Source organism: Podarcis melisellensis (genome assembly GCF_964234715.1).
Source record: "Podarcis melisellensis genome assembly, chromosome: 7".
Taxonomy (NCBI): domain Eukaryota; kingdom Metazoa; phylum Chordata; class Lepidosauria; order Squamata; family Lacertidae; genus Podarcis; species Podarcis melisellensis.
In genome coordinates, this window is record NC_138539.1 from 3,742,988 (window position 1) to 3,763,439 (window position 20,452).

A 20,452-nucleotide genomic window follows, 5' to 3' on the forward strand; every position below is an offset into this window, starting at 1 on the left:
GGTTTCCTCCTGGTTCACCAGATGTACGGGGGGGAAATCTCTCTGGAACAGAAGAGCCATGTAGAATGAAATAAGTCTGTGCCTGTTTTGTATATTTGGTGCTGTGAACATCAAACCCTGATTGTCTCTGCTGTATTAAACTGGTGCTAGTTCATGCAAGGCTGTGGGAATCGGATGTGCTACACGGAATTCCCTTTCAGCTAAGTCAGGCTTCTTCAACCTCGGCTCTCCAGATGTTTTGAGACTACAATTCCCATCATCCCTGACCACTGGTCCTGCTAGCTAGGGATCATGGGAGTTGTAGGCCAACAAACATCTGGAGGGCCGAATTTGAGGAAGCCTGAGCTAACCACTTCCAGAAAAATCAGTTGGCCAGGGGCATGGGTGGGGCCTGTCTGGAACAACTCTTTCTGCAAGGAGGCCTGCGTGACCTTCCAGCAGAAAGAGTTGAAGGTCTTGTGTGGTCCACCTGGACTCTGATGGATGTACACCTGTTTCCATTAAACACTGGAGGGATGTGGAACCTGTGGCCTTCCAGATCTTGTTTGGAGCTCCAACTCCCATCCGCCCCAGCCAAAATGGCCTGGGATGATGGGCGATGTAGTCCCAGGAACATCTGGAGGGCCACAGTCCCCCACCTCCGATTTCAAGTGTTTGCATGAAGCCAGCCGTGTGCGAATGCAAAATGGCAGCAGATCCGTCACAGTAGATCGGGGTAGCCAAAACGATGCTCTGCAGATGTTGTGGACCCTCATCAGCCTCAGCCAACGAGGTGTGCTTTAGTTCAACAACATCTGGAGAGCAACGTCGCTGGCTCCAGTTTGTAAGCAGACGACAACCCAGGCTTCCCCGCAAGACTTAGGTTGCCCGTTTATACTTTGGTTTCTGCAGAGCCCTGGATCTGTGGTGATCTCAAATCAAGAAGTCAACTGGGTTCCCGTTTCATAGACCCAAAACACATCTCTCCTAAGTTTTCTGGGCCGCGATGGTCACCACAGAACTATCAGGGCTGCCTTTCGTAAACAAGAACAGGTTAAGAACAGGGGGGCGGCATTCCTGTTCTTGAGTAATGCCCAGTGGATAAGGACAGGACTAAATCCAGTGCTATACTACAGTTGGGTTGGCGTGACATTATTTCCCTGTGTACGGCTGCTGACAGGGTAGAACCATAAGATTGCTCTGCGTGGTCCCAATCCTTTGGGGCTGACTATCAAATTGGCTGGCTTGGTTGTTGCTGCAGTGCAAGAACTTTATATTTCTCACGGTAGCTGAAAAGGGGAGTCTTAATAATCCTCGGAGATTCCGTAGGAAGGATCCTGCACCGAGGTCATAACGGGTTTGAGGTATCCCATTACTCTTCCTTGTTGTTTTCCTGCAAATCGCTCTCTGCCCGTAACTTTTGGCTGTTGACTTCATTGTATTTCAACCAGTGTAGTATTTCCTCAGGAAGTTCAGGAGACTCCACCTATAAGAGCAGAGAAAGAAGGGGATATTATGCCATCTATATAACATCTTCATGATGTTCTCCCTAAGGTTATAGCGTGCTGTGAATTTAAGGCCTTGAAACTAGCAAAAATGCATAAAGGAGGGTCACCGATTTGTTATAGATGTGGGGTCATACTACCACATGTGGCGGACTTGTGCAATCATTAGGGAATTCTGGGATAATATCTATAATAAATTTAAGAAATTATTCAGACTTACCTTTAACCCCCCCCCTCAAGATCTTTATTTTAGGCATTTTTCCTTTCTCATTTTTGTAACTTTTTTGAAACTTTAATAAATATTATTATATATAAAAAAAGAGATTCCCATAGATTAACCATACTTGGAGTACCTCCTCTTGTCTGCCCTGAATCTTATTTACCGTAATTCCATTTATGACTCCCTTTCCATAGAATATCTGGAGACAGTTTCGCAATAAAAAGCATCAGCAGTAAAAGACAATTACCCGGTTCCACAATTAGAACAATTAAGAATGCTTTCATATGTAAAAATAAAAGTAATTTAAAATCCAGTTCGGAAGCCAACCGAGATAAAGGTCTTCCAGCATTCAGCTTCACTGGTGGTAGTAAGGCTCCTGACTACGAGTTGTTGGTCACGGGAGGAGAGAAAATGCTTGAATCCTGCTTGCAGGTTTCCCTTTGGAGCATGTGGTTGGGCAGTGTGAGAACAGGATCAAAGAGAGTCCACTGCCTTCCAATGGGATGGGTAAAGGTAAAGGGACCCCTGACTGTTAGGTCCAGTTGTGACCGACTCTGGGGTTGTGGCGCTCATCTCGCTTTACTGGCCGAGGGAGCCGGCGTACAGCTACCGGGTCAAGTGGCCAGCATGACTAAGCTGCTTCTGGCGAACCAGAGCAGCGCACAGAAACGCCGTTTACCTTCCCGCCGGAGTGGTACCTATTGATCTACTTGCACTTTGACGTGCTAGGTTGGCAGGAGATGGGACCGAGCAACAGGCGCTCACCCCGTTGTGGGGATTCAAACCGCCTACCTTCTGATCGGCAAGTCCTAGGCTCTGTAGTTTAACCCACAGCGCCACCCGCATCCCTAGAGAATACCTTACACTGCGTTTAAAACCAAAATTGCATTTGGATAGAAACTGTTTCTCAGGAGGCTAGTCCTAGTCCCTGTACCTTCTTCCAGAAGGCAGAAGCTGAAAGAGATCATTTCCGGGGTGCGCACTATCCTGCGCTATCTCTGCAGCTTTCTTATGGTACCTGGAAGCACAGATTTGATCCAAGGTGGGAAGAGGGCACCCAATTATTCTCTCCGCAGTCTTTACAACCCTGGGCAGCATATGCCAGAGGTTATGGAGTTATGCAGTGGTTTTTTTCTTAAAAAATGTTGAGGGGTACTCCAATTTTCCTACTCATATTGAAATAATGCCCCTCAATGAGGTGAAACGTATTAGATTCACATAATGTTTAGGGGTACGCGTACCCCTGCGTCCCACCAGAAAAAAGCAGTGGAGTTATGTGACCCCCGTGAGCCAAGGATATAAGTAACTCTACAATCTTTAGAAAACATCTGTACAGTGGTACCTTGGGTTAAGAACTTAATTCGTTCTGGAGCTCTGTTCTTAACCTGAAACACCACTTTAGCTAATGGGGCCTCCTGTTGCCGCCGCAGTGCCACCGGAGCATGATTTCTGTTCTCATCCTGAAGCAAAGTTCTTAACCCGAGGCAATATTTCTGGGTTAGGGGAGTCTGTGACCTGAAGTGTATGTAACCTGAGGTACCACTGTATAGCTTTATACAGTAATGAAGCCAGGCAAAAGCATTCACCTTTAACTAGGCCTTTGGTCAACTGTGATCCATTGCCCCTTGTTAAATGTGTTGGGGAAGGGGAGAGTTATCAGGCTGCTTTTATTTTATGTATTTTGTGTTTTTATACTGTGCTTTTATCCTGTGAACTGCACCTGAGACCTGCAGGCATAGGGCGGTGTACAATAAATAATAATAAATAATAACATTATGTTTTTATGTTAAGTTGGAAGCCGCCCAAAGTGGTAATCTTTCGTAATATGGTGCTCTGTGGGAGGCCAAAATTTGTCACCTCAAAATTTGTCACCTCAAAATATGGTGCTCTGTGGGAGGCCAAAATTTGTCACCTCTGAATCATAGAAATGTACCGACCGACATTTATCTGATGAAAATTGGGACATCCTATTTCATAATAATAATAATTTTATTATTTATAACCCGCCCCCATCTGACGAGCCACTCTGGGCGGCTTCCAACATATTTAATTTTTAATGTTTTGTTATGTTTTTATATAACTTCCCTGAACAGGGAAGATTGTATTGTTATCTCCTTGACTCAGGGGTTGCATAATTCCATACCCTCCAACATTTTCTCTGATAAATATAGGGACATCCTAAGGAAAAGCAGGACATTTTGGGATCAAATCAGGAACCGGGATGGCTTCTGTAAATCCAGGACTGTCCCTGGAAAATAGGGACACTTGGGAGGTTCTGTAAAACCCATTCCAAACGGCCTACTATTCCCCAAGTCTCCCTGAATAGTGAATTTGAAGAAATGGAGGCAGTGAGAGATTTTACTTTCTTGGGCTCCATGATCACTGCAGATGGTGACAGCAGCCACAAAATTAAAAGACGCCTGCTTCTTGGGAGAAAAGCAATGACAAACCTAGACAGCATCTTAAAAAGTAGAGACATCACTTTGCCAACAAAGGTCCGCATAGTAAAAGCTATGGTTTTCCCAGGATTGATGTATGGACAAGATGGTTTTCGAAGCTACCAGCATGAGTTTGACCAAACTGCGGGAGGCAGTGGAAGACAGGAGTGCCTGGTGTGCTCTGGTCCAGGGGGTCACGAAGAGTCGGACATGACTAAATGACAAAACAACAACAAAGGGACCTGCAATATACTTCTTCAGATATATCAAAGCAGAGACCAAGCAGAAGAGCTTAAGAAATTAGGAATCTGCTTATTTCCCTACCGTTGTAATGCACTGCTCCAGATGTTATACGATTTCTAATTGTACTTCCATTTCTTATATATTGCACTGTATTGTATTGCAGTTTGCACTCCATAGAATCCCAAATTGCAATACGGTATAATTCAATATAAGAAACAAGTGAAACAATGAAAATACTGTGGCAGAACTACTGCATGGCGCTATATGTATGGCTGCCTCTGGAAACAGTTTGGAAACTTCAGCTGGTGCAGAATTCAGCGGCCAGGTTGCTCACTGGACTGGCAAGACGGTTTGAGCATATTACACTGATCCTGGTCCGACTGCACTGGCTACCAATTAGTTTCCGGGCCCAATTCAAAGTTCTGGTTTTGACCTGTAAAGCCTTGAACGGCTCAGGACCGCAATACCTCAAGGACTGCCTCTTTCCATATGAACCTACCTGGACCCTGAGATCATCTTCTGAGGCCCTTCTTCATGTGCCTCCTCCTTGAGAGGTCCGGAGGGTGGCAACACGAGAACGGGGCCTTCTCTGCAGTGGCTCCCTGTCTGTGGAATGCTCTCTCCAGGGAAGTTCACCTGACACCCTCATTATGCACCTTTAGGTGCCAGGCAAAACGTTCCTTTTTAACCAGGCCTTTGGTTGATCCGATTTACATCCTATGCGCCTTTAAAGTGTGTTTTTTTAATGGGGGGCGGCTATTGGGTTGTTTTTATTTTTATTAGGTATTTTATGGTTTTATATCTTGATTTTATTCTGTGAACTGTCCTGAGACCCCCGAGGGGAAAGGGCGGTACAGTGGTACCTCGGGTTACATACGCTTCAGGTTACAGACACTGCTAACCCAGAAATAGTGCTTCAAGTTAAGAACTTTGCTTCAGGATGAGAACAGAAATCGTGCTCTGGCGGCGCGGCGGCAGCGGGAGGCCCCATTAGTTAAAGTGGTGCTTCAGGTTAAGAACAGTTTCAGGTTAAGTACGGACCTCCGGAACGAATTAAGTACTTAACCCGAGGTACCACTGTATATAAATTCAATAAGACAAACAAACAAACAAAGTGCTAAATGTTTAGGTTTAGTGAATTATTAGGATCTGAAGAACAATTTTGCACCCATTCGGCCTGCCCTAGCCCATGGATGTAGCCAGGATTTCTTTTTAAAAAAAAATTCGGGGGGGGGGGGTTTGCAGAATTTTGTTTGGGGGGCAGATCCACAAATATCACTGAAAAGCACTCCATTATCTGAGGTTCAGAGACACGGGTGGCACTATGGGTTAAACCACAGAGCCTAGGACTTGCTGATCAGAAGGTCGGCGATTCAAATCCCCACAACGGGGTGAGCTCCTGTTGCTCGGTCCCTGCTCCTGCCAACCTAGCAGTTCGAAAGCACCTCAAAGTGCAAGTAGATAAATAGATACCGCTCTGGCGGGAAGGTAAACGGCGTTTCCGTGCCCTGCTCTGGTTCGCCAGAAGCGGCTTAGTCATGCTGGCCACATAACCCGGAAGCTGTACGCCGGCTCCCTTGGCCAATAAAGTGAGATGAGCACCACAACCCCAGAGTTGGCCACGACTGGACCTAATGGTCAGGGGTCCCTCTACCTTTACCTGAGGTTCTGCCCCAACCCCAAAAGAAGCTCAGCAACTTTGGCTGCCCCCGCAAGAACCCAAATCCTGGCTAAGCTCATTCCCCCGCCCGGTTCCGACTCACCTTCCTGCGGCAGAGGATCTCGACGGCTTGCGCGGGGCTGGCCCCCACCACGTGCAGCCGGACGTGCAGCACGGCGCACACGAAGCCGTCCCGTGCGCGCACGAAGCGCTGCTCCAGGACGAAGGCGCGCGCGTCCCAGCCCAGCAGCCTGGTGCGCACGTCGAAGCGCTCGAGCAGGTGCAGCGAGCGGCGATAGCGGCACGTGGAGGCGGCCAGCACCGTGTGCGCGCCCAAGCCCCGGACGGCGCGCAGCAGCCCGCAGCGGGTGAGGTGCGCCAGGCGCGCCAGGTCCGCCTCGCGCGGGTAGCGCGCGTTGTTCATGTGCACCAGGCAGTCCAGGTCCGACGGCAGCACCCGGCTGGCGAAGCTCTGCTCCTCCAGCAAGTCCCACACCGTGGGCAGCGCCCAGCGCGCGTACAGCAGCGTCACGGGCACCCGCAGCAGGTACCAGCCGTCCAGCAGGGCGAACAGGGCGGCCAAGGCCCCCAGAGCCCACGCCAGCTCCGCCATGGCGCAAAGGAAAGAAGAGCTGGGCGCGCCGTCGAGGCGGTGCTTGCAGAGGAAGCCGGGCAGCGCGCGTGGGAAGCTGCGCTTGCAGCCGTCTTGCAAAGCCGGCGCCGGGGAGCGAAGGTCACCGCCACGGCTCTTCCTCCTCTTCCTTCCGCTGTGTTCCGCCCTCCTCCTCCATTGCGCGCGGAGCCGCCTCTCCCGCTTCCTGCGCAGGTTCAGCGTCTTCCTCGGCCGGCCTTATGTAACGATGATGCTGCTTGCTGGCTTGCACGAGTCTGCTGGACAGCTCCCCCTTGCGCGCCGCCAGCTCTCTGCAAAATCATTATTTTTATTTTTCCAACAGTTAAATGCCATGCAAAGAGACACCTTCCAGGAATTTTTTAATAGGTGAAATTTATCATATGCCTTTTCTTGTGCTTGTGCTGTTTAGCCATTTTTTTAAATTATTACTTACGTTGTTAATAGAAGGTGATTGTTTTACTACCCAGACCCTGAAATCGTCTTTTTAAAAAATCATTTTTATTGATTTTCCAATAAAAACAGCCAATCAACATATCCACATCATAATCCAATTAAAAACAAGAAACTAAAATTAAAAAAAGACCAAATTGTAATCCAAATGGTAAATATTGATTTTTCGGGACTCCCCATAGTCTGGACCTCTGAGGCATATCTCCAAATCTTCAGTCCTGCCTCTTCTCATTGTTTTCATATTTTCTACCTTCTGGTCTTAACGCTTTAAAGTTCTCAACCCTGAGATCATCTTCTGAGGCCTTCCTTCGTGTGGCTTCTCCTCGAGAGGTCCGGAGGGTGGCAACACGAAAACGGGGCCTTCTCTGCAGTGGCTCCCTGTTTGTGGAATGCTCTCCCCAGAGAAGTTCGCCTGGCGCCTTCATTATACACCTTTAGTCTCCAGGCAAAAGCGTTCCGTTCTAACCAGGCCTTCGGTTGACCTGATTGACATCCTATACCCTTTTAAAACGTGGCTCTTTTTTGGGGGGGGGGGATGTTATTGGGTTATTGTTTTTATTCTTATTTTATATATTGCGATCTTTTCTGCGAACCGCCCTGAGACGCCTGGGTACAGGGAGGTATATAAATTCAATAAACAAATAATAAAAATAAATACTGATGATTCTTGTCATTGTTTTACTGATGATTTGTTAATCGTTTTATATGATTTATGTTGTGATGGTGATGTGCTACGATGTTATCATTCATTGTATGTAAGCTGCTTTGTGACTCGTGTGAGTGAAAATCAGCATAGAAATAGAATCAACCAACCAGTTTATTACGGTCAGAATCCAGCAGTTTAAAAATAGCTAAAATTACAACAATTTACAAGTTACAATAATTATAAGAATAAGCCAGAATAAGATCAGGGAGACAAGAGAATTATAAGTATTACTAAATTATAAATTATAAGAGAATTATAAGTATTACTAAAGCAATCCTGTTGAAGACTGGGGAAGAAGAAACACAAGATTTCATAAACGGAATAGTAATTGTGCCTCTATAAGGTTTGCATAGAAATATAAGCATTCAAATGAAATGAAGAAACGTGGACCCTTTTCTTTAACGATGTTAATGACCAAAATCAAGACCTTGTTATATCAATAGCTCCATCTTCTCAGTGGCGAGGTTACATTAAGTAATATGTTTGAATGTTGAATGCATTGTGTGTGTGTGTGACGATGGATACAGAACATAATGTGATCGACAGGCAGGATTCTTTAAAAAACACTTTTATTTAAATCCTTAAAACAGCCAATTCTAACAAATAAGGTACACTAAAACATCTGTTTACAAATGCTAACAGCATTGCAACAAGAAAGGGGCAAGTGCCGTAGGAGCAGAAATATATTTATTTATTCGCAAACCGTTCTCAGTTTTCAAGCACCGCCTGTCTCCCGAATGATCCCTCTGACGCTGTACTTGAGGCACTCAGACCCCACTTGCGGTTCAGGGGTCCTGCCATCTCAAGCCCACCCTGTAAAACAATTCTTCCATCTCTTTTCAGGGTGCGTCCCTGTCACAACCTCCTATTTCAGAAATCCTTCTCTTCCAGAAATCAGGTTGCAAAATGTTGTTTCCTTCCATTGATATTTAAATCACACCACTTGGTTAGGTAGGAAGCAAATTTATATGCATAGCACCACCCTTGTTTATTTATTGCTAAGGGCATCTAGCACTCTAGGCATGCAAAATGGATTTGCAATCCTGATCTGGCCCTTCCTTGCAACAACCCTGTAGGGTAGGCCCTAAAATAATTTTTAGCGTTTTTAACTGCTAAGCAGGTTACAGGCTGAAGGTGTGCTGGGTGGTGATTATACAGCCCTGATATTCACTCTCTTGTGCAATTGTTTCCCCGAAGTTTTCTTGACCCCTTGACGTCCGTTTGAAGGGAGAACGGCAACAAACCTTTGGAAGCAGTCTGGAAATTGCTGAAGTTTTCCTGCTCTAGATTACATGGCCAAGTTTCCCCCCCCTTCCCCTCTTCTGTTTCCTGGCTGATGTTCCTCCAAAATCCACCCGCCTTCTTCCTGAAGCCTTACAGTCTGGTCCACAGGAGGCCGAAAGCGAGGGTAGCTATAAAAGCCGTGGCAGAGATTGCGGCTCTGGCCTGCTGCCCGGAGCCAATGTTGCAGAGGTCGGTGTCACAACAGTAGACCGGGCGAGTTTCACCGATCCCATCTGGCTCCGAAGGCACGCAGCTTTTGGCACAGGATTTGGTGACGGTGATGTTCCCGAAAAAGGGGTATCCTGGAGGGAGAATGAGAGAAGGTGGAGAAGGGAGGCTTTTCAGTGATGCTGCCTTGTTCTTCAAAGCAAGGTAGCTCAGTCGGTAGAGCATGAGACTCTCAATCTCGGGGACGTGGGTTCGAGACTCACGTTGGGCAAAAATATCCCAGCACTGCAGAGGGTTGGGCTGGATGACCCGTGGGGTCCCTTCCAAATCTACAATTCTGTGATTTTATGAAATATCCTGGTTCCTATTGTTAGGGATGTTGGGAGGCTGTTCTTTGTTTAGCCGACGGCTTGCCAAATGTCCTGGATGACCTATCCAAGGTCAGCTAATAAACAGGAGCTAATAAACAGGAGATGCACTCCTGATGGCTAGAAATCTCTCTGCAACCTTGGAATGCAATGCTCACCACAGTTTGGGACGGTGATACTCCCTTGGGAATGGGGAGGCAGAGAAAGGTGGAGATAAGGGTGCATTGGCGAAAGCATCCCAGGTGCGCGCTGGCTCAGTTGTCAAGGCCATGTGTGCCTAGCTTGAATATTAGGGGTGCAAATGACAAGTGGGCCTAAAATATATAAATTGATTAATTAATCACTTAGATCTTCTTACATCCCTGTTACAAGCTCCTGTAGTGCTCCAGTCTCATAATTTTTTATATTTATGATTTTCAGTTTTATACATTTCAATAATTTTACCTTCATTTCAACATTTTAGAACCTGACTTCCCTCTTTCTACGCTTCCTTAAATTTATTTTTAATATTTCCCGCATATCCAAATTAACTTAATTTGACCGTTTATTCATCTGCTTTAAATATATAATAGGTAAGGTAAAGGGACCCCTGACCATTAGGTCCAGTTGTGGCTGACTCTGGGGTTGTGGCGCTCATCTCGCTTTACTGGCCGAGGGAGCCGGCGTACAGCTTCCGGGTCATGTGGCCAGCATGACTAAGCCGCTTCTGGCGAACCAGAGCAGCGCACGGAAGCGCCGTTTACCTTCCCGCTGGAGTGGTACCTATTTATCTACTTGCACTTTGATGTGCTTTCGAACTGCTAGGTTGGCAGGAGCAGGGACCGAGCAACAGGAGCTCACCCCGTCGCGGGGATTTGAACCACTGATCTTCTGATCGGCAAGTCCTAGGCTCTGTGGTTTAACCCACAGCACCACCCGTGTCCCAAATATATAATAACTGCAGGTTATTACAATAATCCTGCCCATGTGCTTATCTGTTTACAGGTTGTTGTTTGTTTTTTGTAAACCATTTCCCCTTTCTTTTATAAAAAGTTTGCCGTCTTGATTTCTTATTTAACCAGTGTCGTAATTAACATCATTACATTTATATCACAACTCTCCTTCAAGGTAGGCTCAGCCGAGAGACAATGACTGGCCCAAGGTCACCCAGTGAGTGGAGATTTGAACCCCCGCCTCCCAGGTCCCAGTCCGACACTCTAACCACTACACCCCACTGCCTTCAATGGAGGGAGGCAACACAGTTTATGAAACTGCCCTCTTCTGTTGAGATGAACAGATCCCGCCCAGAGTGGATCACTTGCATGAAGCCAGTGGCTGCAGGATCAAGGAAGATACCCCGAGTTCCAGTGATTTTGAATGCAGATCATGAAAGTGATTCTTTAACTGTGCTTGGAGCGGGTTGGGCTAGATGAGCTTTGGAGGTCCCTTCCACCTCTACGATTCTATAAAAGGCCAATGCAGAGGAAAGGGTCGCTTTAGGTCAGCCTTTGCCAACTTGGCACCCCCTCCACAGGGTTCTGGGATACAACACGCAACAGCCGGTGCAACCAATGGCCAAATGGGATTTGCGGTTCGAAACCAGGGTGCCCCTGTTTGGTGGGGGGGAGATCCACGGTTTTGGTTGCGTCCGCACGTCCTTACCTGAATCCACCGAGTGCACCGTTATCTTGCAGTGTGTGCTGTCTGCGGAGCAGTTGACGAAAGTCAGGCAGTTGCTGAGGTCGGTGGGGTCTTGGCAGGTATAACACTGCAAACAGAGCCCTGTAAGAGGAGGAAAGGGAATTGGCGCGTCAGCCCTGGAGCTGCGTTTTCACCTCCGGCGGAGGGGCTTTGGTTCTGTCTGCACTAAACCATTGAATGTGCCAAATCGCTGCAAGGATTGTCAGAAACTGCCATACACTGAGTCAAACCACATTGCTGCATCAAGTTCAATATTTCCTACACTGGCTGGCAGCTGCTCTCCATGGTGTCAGGAAGGTTTCTATTCCCTGTGCTACCTAGAAATTCAGGGGAATGAGCCCAGGAATTTCTGCATTTAAAGCAGCTGCTCCACCACTGAGCTATAAATCTATCTAGGTCAGTGTTTCTCAAACTTGGGTCCCCGGATGTTGTTGGACTACAACTCCCATCACCCCTGAGCTCTGGCCTTGCTAGGGATGATGGGAGTTGTAGTCCCAAAACATCTGGGGACCCAAGGTTGAGAAAGGCTGATCTAGGTAAAGGTAAAGGACCCCGGATGGTTAAGTCCACTCAAAGGCGACTATGGGGTTGTGGCACTCATCTCGCTTTCAGGCCGAGGGTGCCGGCGTTTGTCTACAGACTGCTTTCCGGGTGATGTGGCCAGCAGGACTAAACTGCTTCTGGCGCAAAGGAACACCGTGACGTAAGTCAGAGCACATGGAAACGCCATTTACTTTCCCACCACAGTGGTATCTATTTATCTACTTGCACTGGCGTGCTTTCGAACTGCTAGGTTGGCAGGAGCTGGGGCAGAGCAATGGGAACTCACTCCGTCGTGGGGATTCGAACTGCTGACCTTCCAATCAGGAAGCTCAAGAGGCTCAGTGGTTTAGATCGCAGTGCCACCTGCGTCCTGGACAGATCTATCTAGTGAGCCCTGATTCATGAGTCGTAAGTTGAAGCTTTCCTTTGTCTTTCATCCTGAGACATCAAGCACCAAGAAACCATGGGTTCATGCCATGGAGGCTTACTCAGAGTAGAACCACTGAAACTAATAATTCCAGGTGGATCACGTCCCTTAATGCCAATAGGTCTACTCTGAGTAGCACTAACATCGGCTACAATCCCATGTTGTTCCCCTCTGTCAAATCACAGACTGAAAGTTCTTATTATTACTAATAATTAATTCTGTTAATTCCTCTGTCACAGAAGCCATTCAAGAACTTACTTATGAGGACCCCACAGCTTCACAAAAAAGGCTGTCAATTCTATTGTTGTTGTTATTATTATTATTTGTATATTTGTAGATCTCAGGGTGGCTCACAACAGAAATACAAGATAAAAAACACGAAATACATAATGAAAACAAGGACGGGGAAAAACCAATAACCGACCCACCCCTCCCACTTTAGATGTGATTTCAGCATCGAAGGTGCTTAGGCTGCATTTTAAATTGCATTTTAACCTGTATTTTAAATTGGTCCCCCCCCCATTATGTTTTTATTGTAATTTTACTGGTGTTAGCCGCCCTGAGCCTGGCTCTGGCCGCAGAGGGCAGGGTATAAATAAAATTTATTAATATTATTAGGCTAGAACAGGGGTAGGCAACCTAAGGCTCGTGGGCTGGATGTGGCCCAATTGTTTTCTCATTCCAGCCCACGGACGGTCTGGAAATCAGCGTGTTTTCAAATGAGTAGAACGTGTCCTTTTATTTAAAATGCATCTCTGGGTTATTTGTGGGGCATAGGAATTCGTTCATATTTCCCCCCTAAAATATAGTCCGGCCCACCACATAGTGGTTACTAACCCCTGGGCTAGAAGACCCGTTGGTTCCCTTCCAATTCTACAATTCCACGATTTCTAAGAAATCGTAAAGGTGAAGGTAAAGACCATTAGGTCCAGTCGTGGCCGACTCTGGGGTTGTGGCGCTCATCTCGCTTTACTGGCCGAGGGAGCCGGCGTACAGCTTCAGGGTCATGTGGCCAGCATGACTAAGCCGCTTCTGGTGAAACCAGAGCAGCGCACGGAAACGACATTTAAGAAATCGCAGTGCACCCCTGAGATTGTACAGAGTGCACCTTGGGTGGACACAACCGACCACGACACCTCCTTGAGGGCAGGGTTCAGCTTCTCTTTCCTTCACACAATCATTCCAGTTTCACAGCCAAGCCGCCGGCAACCCCCCAAGATAGAAATGAATCTTACCAAGTTGTAAGGATGCCAGGAAGGCCAGCCCAACAGCCAGGAATACTTTCATCCTTGCAGGCAAACTCTGGAGGGCTTCTGAACACTCCCAGGCGGCTCCTCTGCGCCCGTTCCCAGTTCTGCCGGGCTCTGCTGGGACCTTATTATATACCTGGCCACAGCCCTTTTCCTGTCCTGCGCTCAGCTGTGCTGTCAAGGAGAAAGGGCTCTCTCAGTCGCTGAGAAGAAGATATGCCTTTGTTTGCGGCCACACCTCCTCCACCCTCCACCCTATTCTTCTAGGGACATGCCCAGGAGCGAACAAGAGGGAACAGAGAGGTGTCAGTCAGGAAAAAAAGAAAAGAAAAAAACACGCAGGCTTGATCTGGGACAGAAGTAGACCTGAAGGGTTACCTGGAGCTCATTGTTGGAAATCTGGGCAGACAGTCCTCTCTGAGTCCCATAGCTGTCAACTTTTCCCTCTTCTTGCGATAAATCCTATTCGTAATAAGGGAATTTCCCTTAAAAAAAGGAAAACATTGACAGCTATATCTCTGACGCACCTTCTTGTCTGCTGGGGTCTTGGGCTTCTGACTGTGCAAAAACCATTTGTGGTGAGGGTTATCGATACCGGTGAATTTTTCACCTTTCCACTTCTCCAAATGAGGGGTGCTAAAAACTGGCAGCATGACTTTGGCCTATTTTGGTCAAATCAATGCAATTTCGTTTTGCTTGGTGTGTAAAATTGCACAGATACCATTGAAAATGATTGACCCAGTACTTGCAGCTATGTATTGTTACTGATTGATTGATCTATATTTAGGGTTTCGCCTGACATTTCAGGAGAGAAAAGTAAAAGTCTTTCGTTTTGCGAAAGCTGTTTCTGTGCTTCTTCGTCAAACCAAGCTAGATATTGTGCAATCACAATAAATAAATAAAAGCAGATTTGAATTCCTCGAAACCCAAAGCACGTTTTGCAAGAAGAAATTTGCAAATGCTAAGTTTCGGCCCCTGAAATGAGACACTCTATTAATGCAGCCTCGTTAATGATGAGTAGAGGCGATATTCTGGAAATATTGGCCCATTAAGATTACAGTATTATTCCAGGTGGGGAATGCAGATGGGTCAGTTTCGTACAAAATCAGAGCCCACAGAGACTTCGATCAGTAGTCGAGTCTTGAGGGATGGAAATGTGGAGATGAGGGTTTGGCGAGGAAAGGTGGGCTTTTGGTGGCAGAAGTATCTCGAAGGGATGGACGCAACACCCAGGTGGGACAATTCAGTATAAAATCAGGGCCTGTGTACATAAGAACACAAGAAGAGCTGTCTCTTGTTCTCACAGCTGCTAGCCAGATGAGGAAACCTCCAAGTAAAATCTAAGCACAAAAGCACCCGTCAGCTCCTCTTCATTCCAGAAACTGGGATTCCCTTTTCTTTTTCTTTTTATAAATACATCTTTATTGGTTTAAAATACAATCTTACAATAAAGGTAAGCACAACAAAGTTAAGCACAGAAAAGAAAAGAAGAAGAAAAAAGAAAGGAGGGGAAAAAAAGAATTCTCTGCATCAAAAAGTACAAAAAGTTTAAAAGTAACTAGAAAAGAAAAAGAAAATAACAACTAAAAGCACCAGATATTTATACAACATCATGTCTTATCCAATAAAGTCTTCCAATCATTCTCATTCTACTTTTTCTATTGTCTTGATTTTATCACAGTTTGTTTTATATCTTTTTCCGTCAGAAACTGGGATTCCAAAGTATTGCTACCTCCTTCTGTGGAGGCAGAGCATAGCCATTGGGGCTGGTAGCCATCAATCACAGAATTGTAGAGTTGGAAGGGACACCCAGGGTCATCTAGACCAACCCCTTGCAATAGTCCCCTCCCCCTCCGTGAATTCACCAAATCCTCTTTTAAAGCTTTCCAGCTTGGTGACCTTTTTTTGCATGTGTACAGAACCTAGCAGTCTGCTGGTAAACCAGGAGAAATTTTCATTGGCAAGTTCCCACTGTGGCAGAGGCAGCTCAGACCTGCGGGTATAGGGCACTATAGAAATTCAATAAACAACAGCAGCAGCAGCAACAACAACAATAACAACATACTTATCCTGGTATGTCCCACGGAGGACCTTACGGTCTTCAAACAAAAACACCTTGGAGGTCCCGGGCCACAGGGAGGTTAGGCTGGCCTCAACCAGAGCCAGGACCTTTTCAGCTGTGGCCCCAACCTGGTGGAACACTCTGTCACAAGAGACTAGGGCCCTGTGGGACTTGACGTCTTTCCGCAGGGCCTGCAAGACAGAGCTGTTCCACCAGGCCTTTGGTCAAGGCACAGTCTGACCCCCTCCTTCGGTAATCCTCATGGAACTCTAGCCCAATGGTTGCCATTAATTTGATTCTGAATTGATTTTAGAATGCATTTCAATTAATTGATTGTGATTTTATGTAAATTGTGTTACTTTTATTTTTGTTAGTCGCTCTGAGCCCAGCTTCGGCTAGGGAGGGCAGGATATAGATAAAATATTATTATTATTATTATTATTATTATTATTATTATTATTATTATTATTGATAACAATGTGAGTGTACGTGGCATGCTCCCAGGTGTAACTAAGACTGCAGCCTTAAGCACAGCAGACTTTTTATTCCATTTCCCCAGGGCCTTTAAACTCTGCTGGTGTTTTATATTTTTTCGCTGCTCTTTTTCCCCAGCCTTGTTGTACGGTAATAAATCACTCCATCCTAAGCGCTAGTCAATCTTTAAGGGCCAAGATGGGGAGACTATTCTTTGCTCTTGGCTGAGTTTCTCTCGAAATGTTTTGTCTCGAAACGACACACCTTCCTAGGCCTCAGGCCAGAAAAAACTCCCTTTTTTGGGTACATTTTTGTCAGGGCAGGGTGATCTGAGAGGGGCACACCTCTCTCACAAATACCTGTCCTTTTGTCAAGGCTTTTGGTGCTCATCTGCTGTGAACGGCCTCTCCTAAACCCAAAGCGACATGCCGCTACGAGGACAATGATTCACGAGGGTCAATATTTTTACAAGCGCTTCTGGGTGACTTTGTAAAACGCCTAATTTTTGTGCCGATTCACGGTGATTCATGTCCCCAAAAGCAACAGGTAATTGGCTCAGGGTGCAGCAGACTGGAGTCCGCAGCAAGTTCTTATGCCGATTCACGGTTATTCATGTCCCCAAAAGCAACAGGCAATAGGCTCAGAGTGTAGCAGACTGGAGTCCGCAGCAAGTTCTTGTCCAATCTCCACCGAAAATATGCAGAGCAGCAAATAGCCTGCAAAAATTTTTTAAAATTTTCATTACAAATTTAATTTTTTTGGTAGGAAAGTGGGAATATCTAAATTAATGGTTCTTATTAGTCTGAGTAGCACCGAGTTAAAAAGAAAAGAGGAATGTAAATGGGCAAAATGGATGGTAACTGCAGCCAGACAGGTTATACCAAGTAGGGGTGAGTTAGGGGTGAACCAATGGAGGAAAAAAACTGAATAATATTATAATTTTAGAATATCTAACTGTGAAGATACACAGAATGAAAGGGATTAAGGTCAGTGAGAAAGAGGAGGATAGGTTTGAGAAGATACTGAATTATTTGGGTAGGTGTGAACAATTTGGGGTAATTAAAATGTTAAAAGTTAAATAAACCTTGTGGATGGAGGAGTGTTAACGCATATAAAATTATACATATGGTATGAATATGTAATTATTGATTATGTATACCCAATGTATCAGCCGCCTTGGGGGGGGGGGGGGTTTCACTGTTTGTGTTTTGGTTGTTGGTAAAAAATAAAAATTATGAAAACAAACAAACTTTATTTTAAAAATAAAAATAAAAAAGAGCAACCAAGTGTTGTCTTCTGGGAGGAATGCATGTACAGATGTTAAGTCTTGCATGCAGTCGTACACATGGCATCAAAATGGGCTTGGGAAATACCTTACGGTACAGATTCTCACATCCATGCGAGGTCTGCTTCAGTTCAAAAGTGTTAAGATCAGTTCTCCATATGCCTTTAGCATATGCGGCGCCAGAGTGTAAAAAACTGCCCGGTGCCCCCAATTTTACTTTTTTTTGGGGGAGGCCTAAGTTGTTGAGCATCTTTTAGGGGGGCAGCTCAGAGTTGTTTGGGGGGAGGCACACAACCAAGAGAACATCTTAAAAAGCAGAGACATCACCTTGCCAACAAGGTCCGTATAGTTCAAGCTATGGTTTTCCTAGTAGTGATGTATGGAAGTGAGAGCTGGACCATAAAGAAGGCTGATTGCCGAAGAATGGATGCTTTTGAATTCTGGTGCTGGAGGAGACTCTTGAGAGTCCCATGGACTGCAAGAAGATCAAACCAATCCATTCTGAAGGAAAACAGCCCTGAGTGCTCACTGGAAGGACAGATCCTGAAGCTGAGACTCCAATACTTTGGCCACTTCATGAGAAGAGAAGACTCCCTGGAAAAGACCCTGATGTTGGGAAAGATGGAGGGCACAAGGAGAAGAGGATGAGAGAGGACGAGATGGTGGGACAGTGTTCTCGAAGCTACCAACATGAGTTTGATCAAACTGCGGGAGGCAGTGGAAGACAGGAGGGCCTGCCGTGCTCTGGTCCAGGGGGTCACGAAGAGTTGAACACAACTAAGGGACACAGGTGACGCTGTGGGTTAAACCACAGAGCCTAGGACTTGCTGATCAGAAGGTCGGCGGTTCAAATCCCCACAATGACAGGGTGAGCTCCTGTTGCTCGGTCCCTGCTCCTGCCAACCTAGCAGTTCGAAAGCACATCAAAGTGCAAGTAGATAAATAGGTACCACTCCAGCGGGAAGGTAAATGGAGTTTCCATGCGCTGCTCTGGTTCACCAGAAGCGGCTTAGTAATGCTGGCCACATGACCCGGAAGCTGTACGCCGGCTCCCTCGGCCAATAAAGCGAGATGAGCGCCGCAACCCCAGAGTCGGTCATGACTGGACCTAATGGCCAGGGGTCCCTTTACCTTTACCTATTAATTTGCAAGGTCCTTAGCAACTTTGATCTGGGATAGCTCAAAGACTGCTTCACATCGCTGCTTGATCACGGAGGTTGAAATGAATAAAACCCACTTCTTCTGCTTGAGCCGTTCACTAAACCCTTTAATCCAGGGTTGGGGAGACTGGATCTGTGCAATGACCCAGATCGTTACCTTCTCCACCCACCCCACCCAATGGACCACATTTGACAGGTGGGTGGACACATTCATGAATAGGCCATAATTCCTACCAAACCAAGAACGAGTGAGAAGATAACATCCAGTATACAGTCAGCTAAAAGGCATGTTTGCACCCATCACATTTTGTGCAGTTTGATGGTTCTGCTGTGCCACAACAACACTTCTGAGTGCCTGTTGCTGGAAACCAGAGGAAGGAGATTGCTGCTCTTACAGGTGAAACTAATATAGGAGATAGACTCATAATATATGAGATAGACTCATGACATGCAAAGCAAGATTTGTCGAGCCTTTATTTGCTCTAATTGTGATGATCATGGCGTACAGCTGATAGAGCAATATTGGAATGCAATGCAGAAGAGCTGAAGGCTGCTATCGAAGCATCCTGGTCTTCCATAACACCTCAGCAGTGCCACAGGCTGATAGCATCCATGCCACGCCGCATTGAGGCAGTAATTGATGCAAAAGGGGCCCACTGAGTACATATGCATGCTTCTACTTCTCAGAGGTCCAGTATTGCTCTATTTGCAATCCTTGTTTTGCTGATTTCATTTAATATTCTAATTTTCTGAGATTGTTAATTTGGGGTTTTCATCAGCATGATCATCACAATTATAACAAATAAAGGCTTGACATATCTCGCTTTGCATGTCATGAGTCTATCTCATATATTAGTTTCACCTTTTAAGTTGAATTACTGAAATAAATGAACTTTCCCACCATATTCTAATTTTCTGAGTTTCGCTTGTATGTTGAGCGCTGAGCAGGCGATCCAAACACACAATGCAAACGGCTTCTGTAAAGATTTGGTGATGGAAATCGCATAAACCCTGTCTTCTGGGGGAAAAAACCACCCTCCTGCATTATCAGAGGTAATAATTTCTCAGGTCCTGGGGTCCTGAAACGCCTGCCTTATCTCAGCAGCCTTGAGGGAAAGTTATGAAACAGGTCCATTAAACTCAGGTCAGCCCGTGGTTTATGGATTGGAGAAGTCCAGCTAGTGTTTTTCCAGAGCAGAATGTCCCCTTCAGCCCCAGTGCTTGTCAATTGGGAACGGGTGATGATGGGAACAGCATCCATGGTTGACCTGACTCACCAGTTTTTTAAACTATAAAACCATGCTCTAATGTGGGTTGCTCACGCCTGACGTTCCAGTCAGTCAGCCCTGCCCACTGCCAGGATACTCCATTGCAACCCCCTTCCCACCTGCATTTCTGTGCCGCCAACATCTCCTGTACTTGTGCCCGAACCTTGGAAGCAAAAGGAATGACAATGACAGTTGGAGGATGGATGGCGGCTAACAGATTGAGATTGAATCCTGACAAGACAGAAGTACTGTTTTTGGGGGACAGGAGGCGGGCAGGTGTGGAGGATTCCCTGGTCCTGAATGGGGTAACTGTGCCCCTGAAGGACCAGGTGCGCAGCCTGGGAGTCATTTTGGACTCACAGCTGTCCATGGAGGCACAGGTCAAATCTGTGTTCAGGGCGGCTGTCTACCAGCTCCACCTGGTACACAGGCTGAGACCCTCCCTGCTCGGCCCAGCTGGAGTTTGTTGAAGGGGAACCTGTGCAGACTGAGGCTCTTCAGGATCAGGCCCCAGACTTCGTTCAGATGGTGCCTGAGGCAGAGGAACTGGTGCAGACTGAGACTCCTCTGGTTCCGAGTCCGAGCCTGAGTCCCAGGCCACCACAATAGCACATGCAAAAACTGCCTTCTTGACTGTTGGGCCAGCTC

The 20,452-nt window shown here is 46.4% G+C and overlaps 2 protein-coding genes across 2 annotated transcripts; both read right to left on the reverse strand.

The window, feature by feature from the left end:
* Positions 1-382: 382 nt before the first annotated feature.
* THEM6 (thioesterase superfamily member 6) lies at positions 383-6,947 on the reverse strand. The gene is made up of 2 exons (XM_081919045.1): positions 6,149-6,947; positions 383-1,465 (listed from the first exon to the last, which is right to left on the reverse strand). The coding sequence occupies exons 1-2, from the start codon at positions 6,656-6,658 to the stop codon at positions 1,352-1,354; spliced, it is 624 nt and encodes a 207-aa protein (XP_081775171.1). The 5' UTR covers positions 6,659-6,947; the 3' UTR covers positions 383-1,351.
* A 2,198-nt stretch (positions 6,948-9,145) lies between these two features.
* LOC309374191 (ly6/PLAUR domain-containing protein 2-like) lies at positions 9,146-13,729 on the reverse strand. Its single transcript, XM_081919082.1, has 3 exons — positions 13,541-13,729; positions 11,297-11,416; positions 9,146-9,421 (listed from the first exon to the last, which is right to left on the reverse strand). The coding sequence occupies exons 1-3, from the start codon at positions 13,590-13,592 to the stop codon at positions 9,210-9,212; spliced, it is 384 nt and encodes a 127-aa protein (XP_081775208.1). The 5' UTR covers positions 13,593-13,729; the 3' UTR covers positions 9,146-9,209.
* Positions 13,730-20,452: the final 6,723 nt, after the last annotated feature.

What these genes read in the sequence shown, in the direction of transcription:
- LOC309374191 (XM_081919082.1), bottom strand. Translation starts at nt 13,592, where the DNA reads ATGAAAGTATTCCTGGCTGTTGGGCTGGCCTTCCTGGCATCCTTACAA. An exon ending in CCTGGCATCCTTACAACTTG is followed by an intron (nt 11,417 to 13,540) that starts GTAAGATTCATT and finishes CTCCTCTTACAG; the next exon opens with GGCTCTGTTTGCAGTGTTAT. An exon ending in GGTGCACTCGGTGGATTCAG is followed by an intron (nt 9,422 to 11,296) that starts GTAAGGACGTGC and finishes TTCTCCCTCCAG; the next exon opens with GATACCCCTTTTTCGGGAAC.
- THEM6 (XM_081919045.1), bottom strand. Translation starts at nt 6,658, where the DNA reads ATGGCGGAGCTGGCGTGGGCTCTGGGGGCCTTGGCCGCCCTGTTCGCC. An exon ending in AGATCCTCTGCCGCAGGAAG is followed by an intron (nt 1,466 to 6,148) that starts GTGAGTCGGAAC and finishes CTGCTCTTATAG; the next exon opens with GTGGAGTCTCCTGAACTTCC.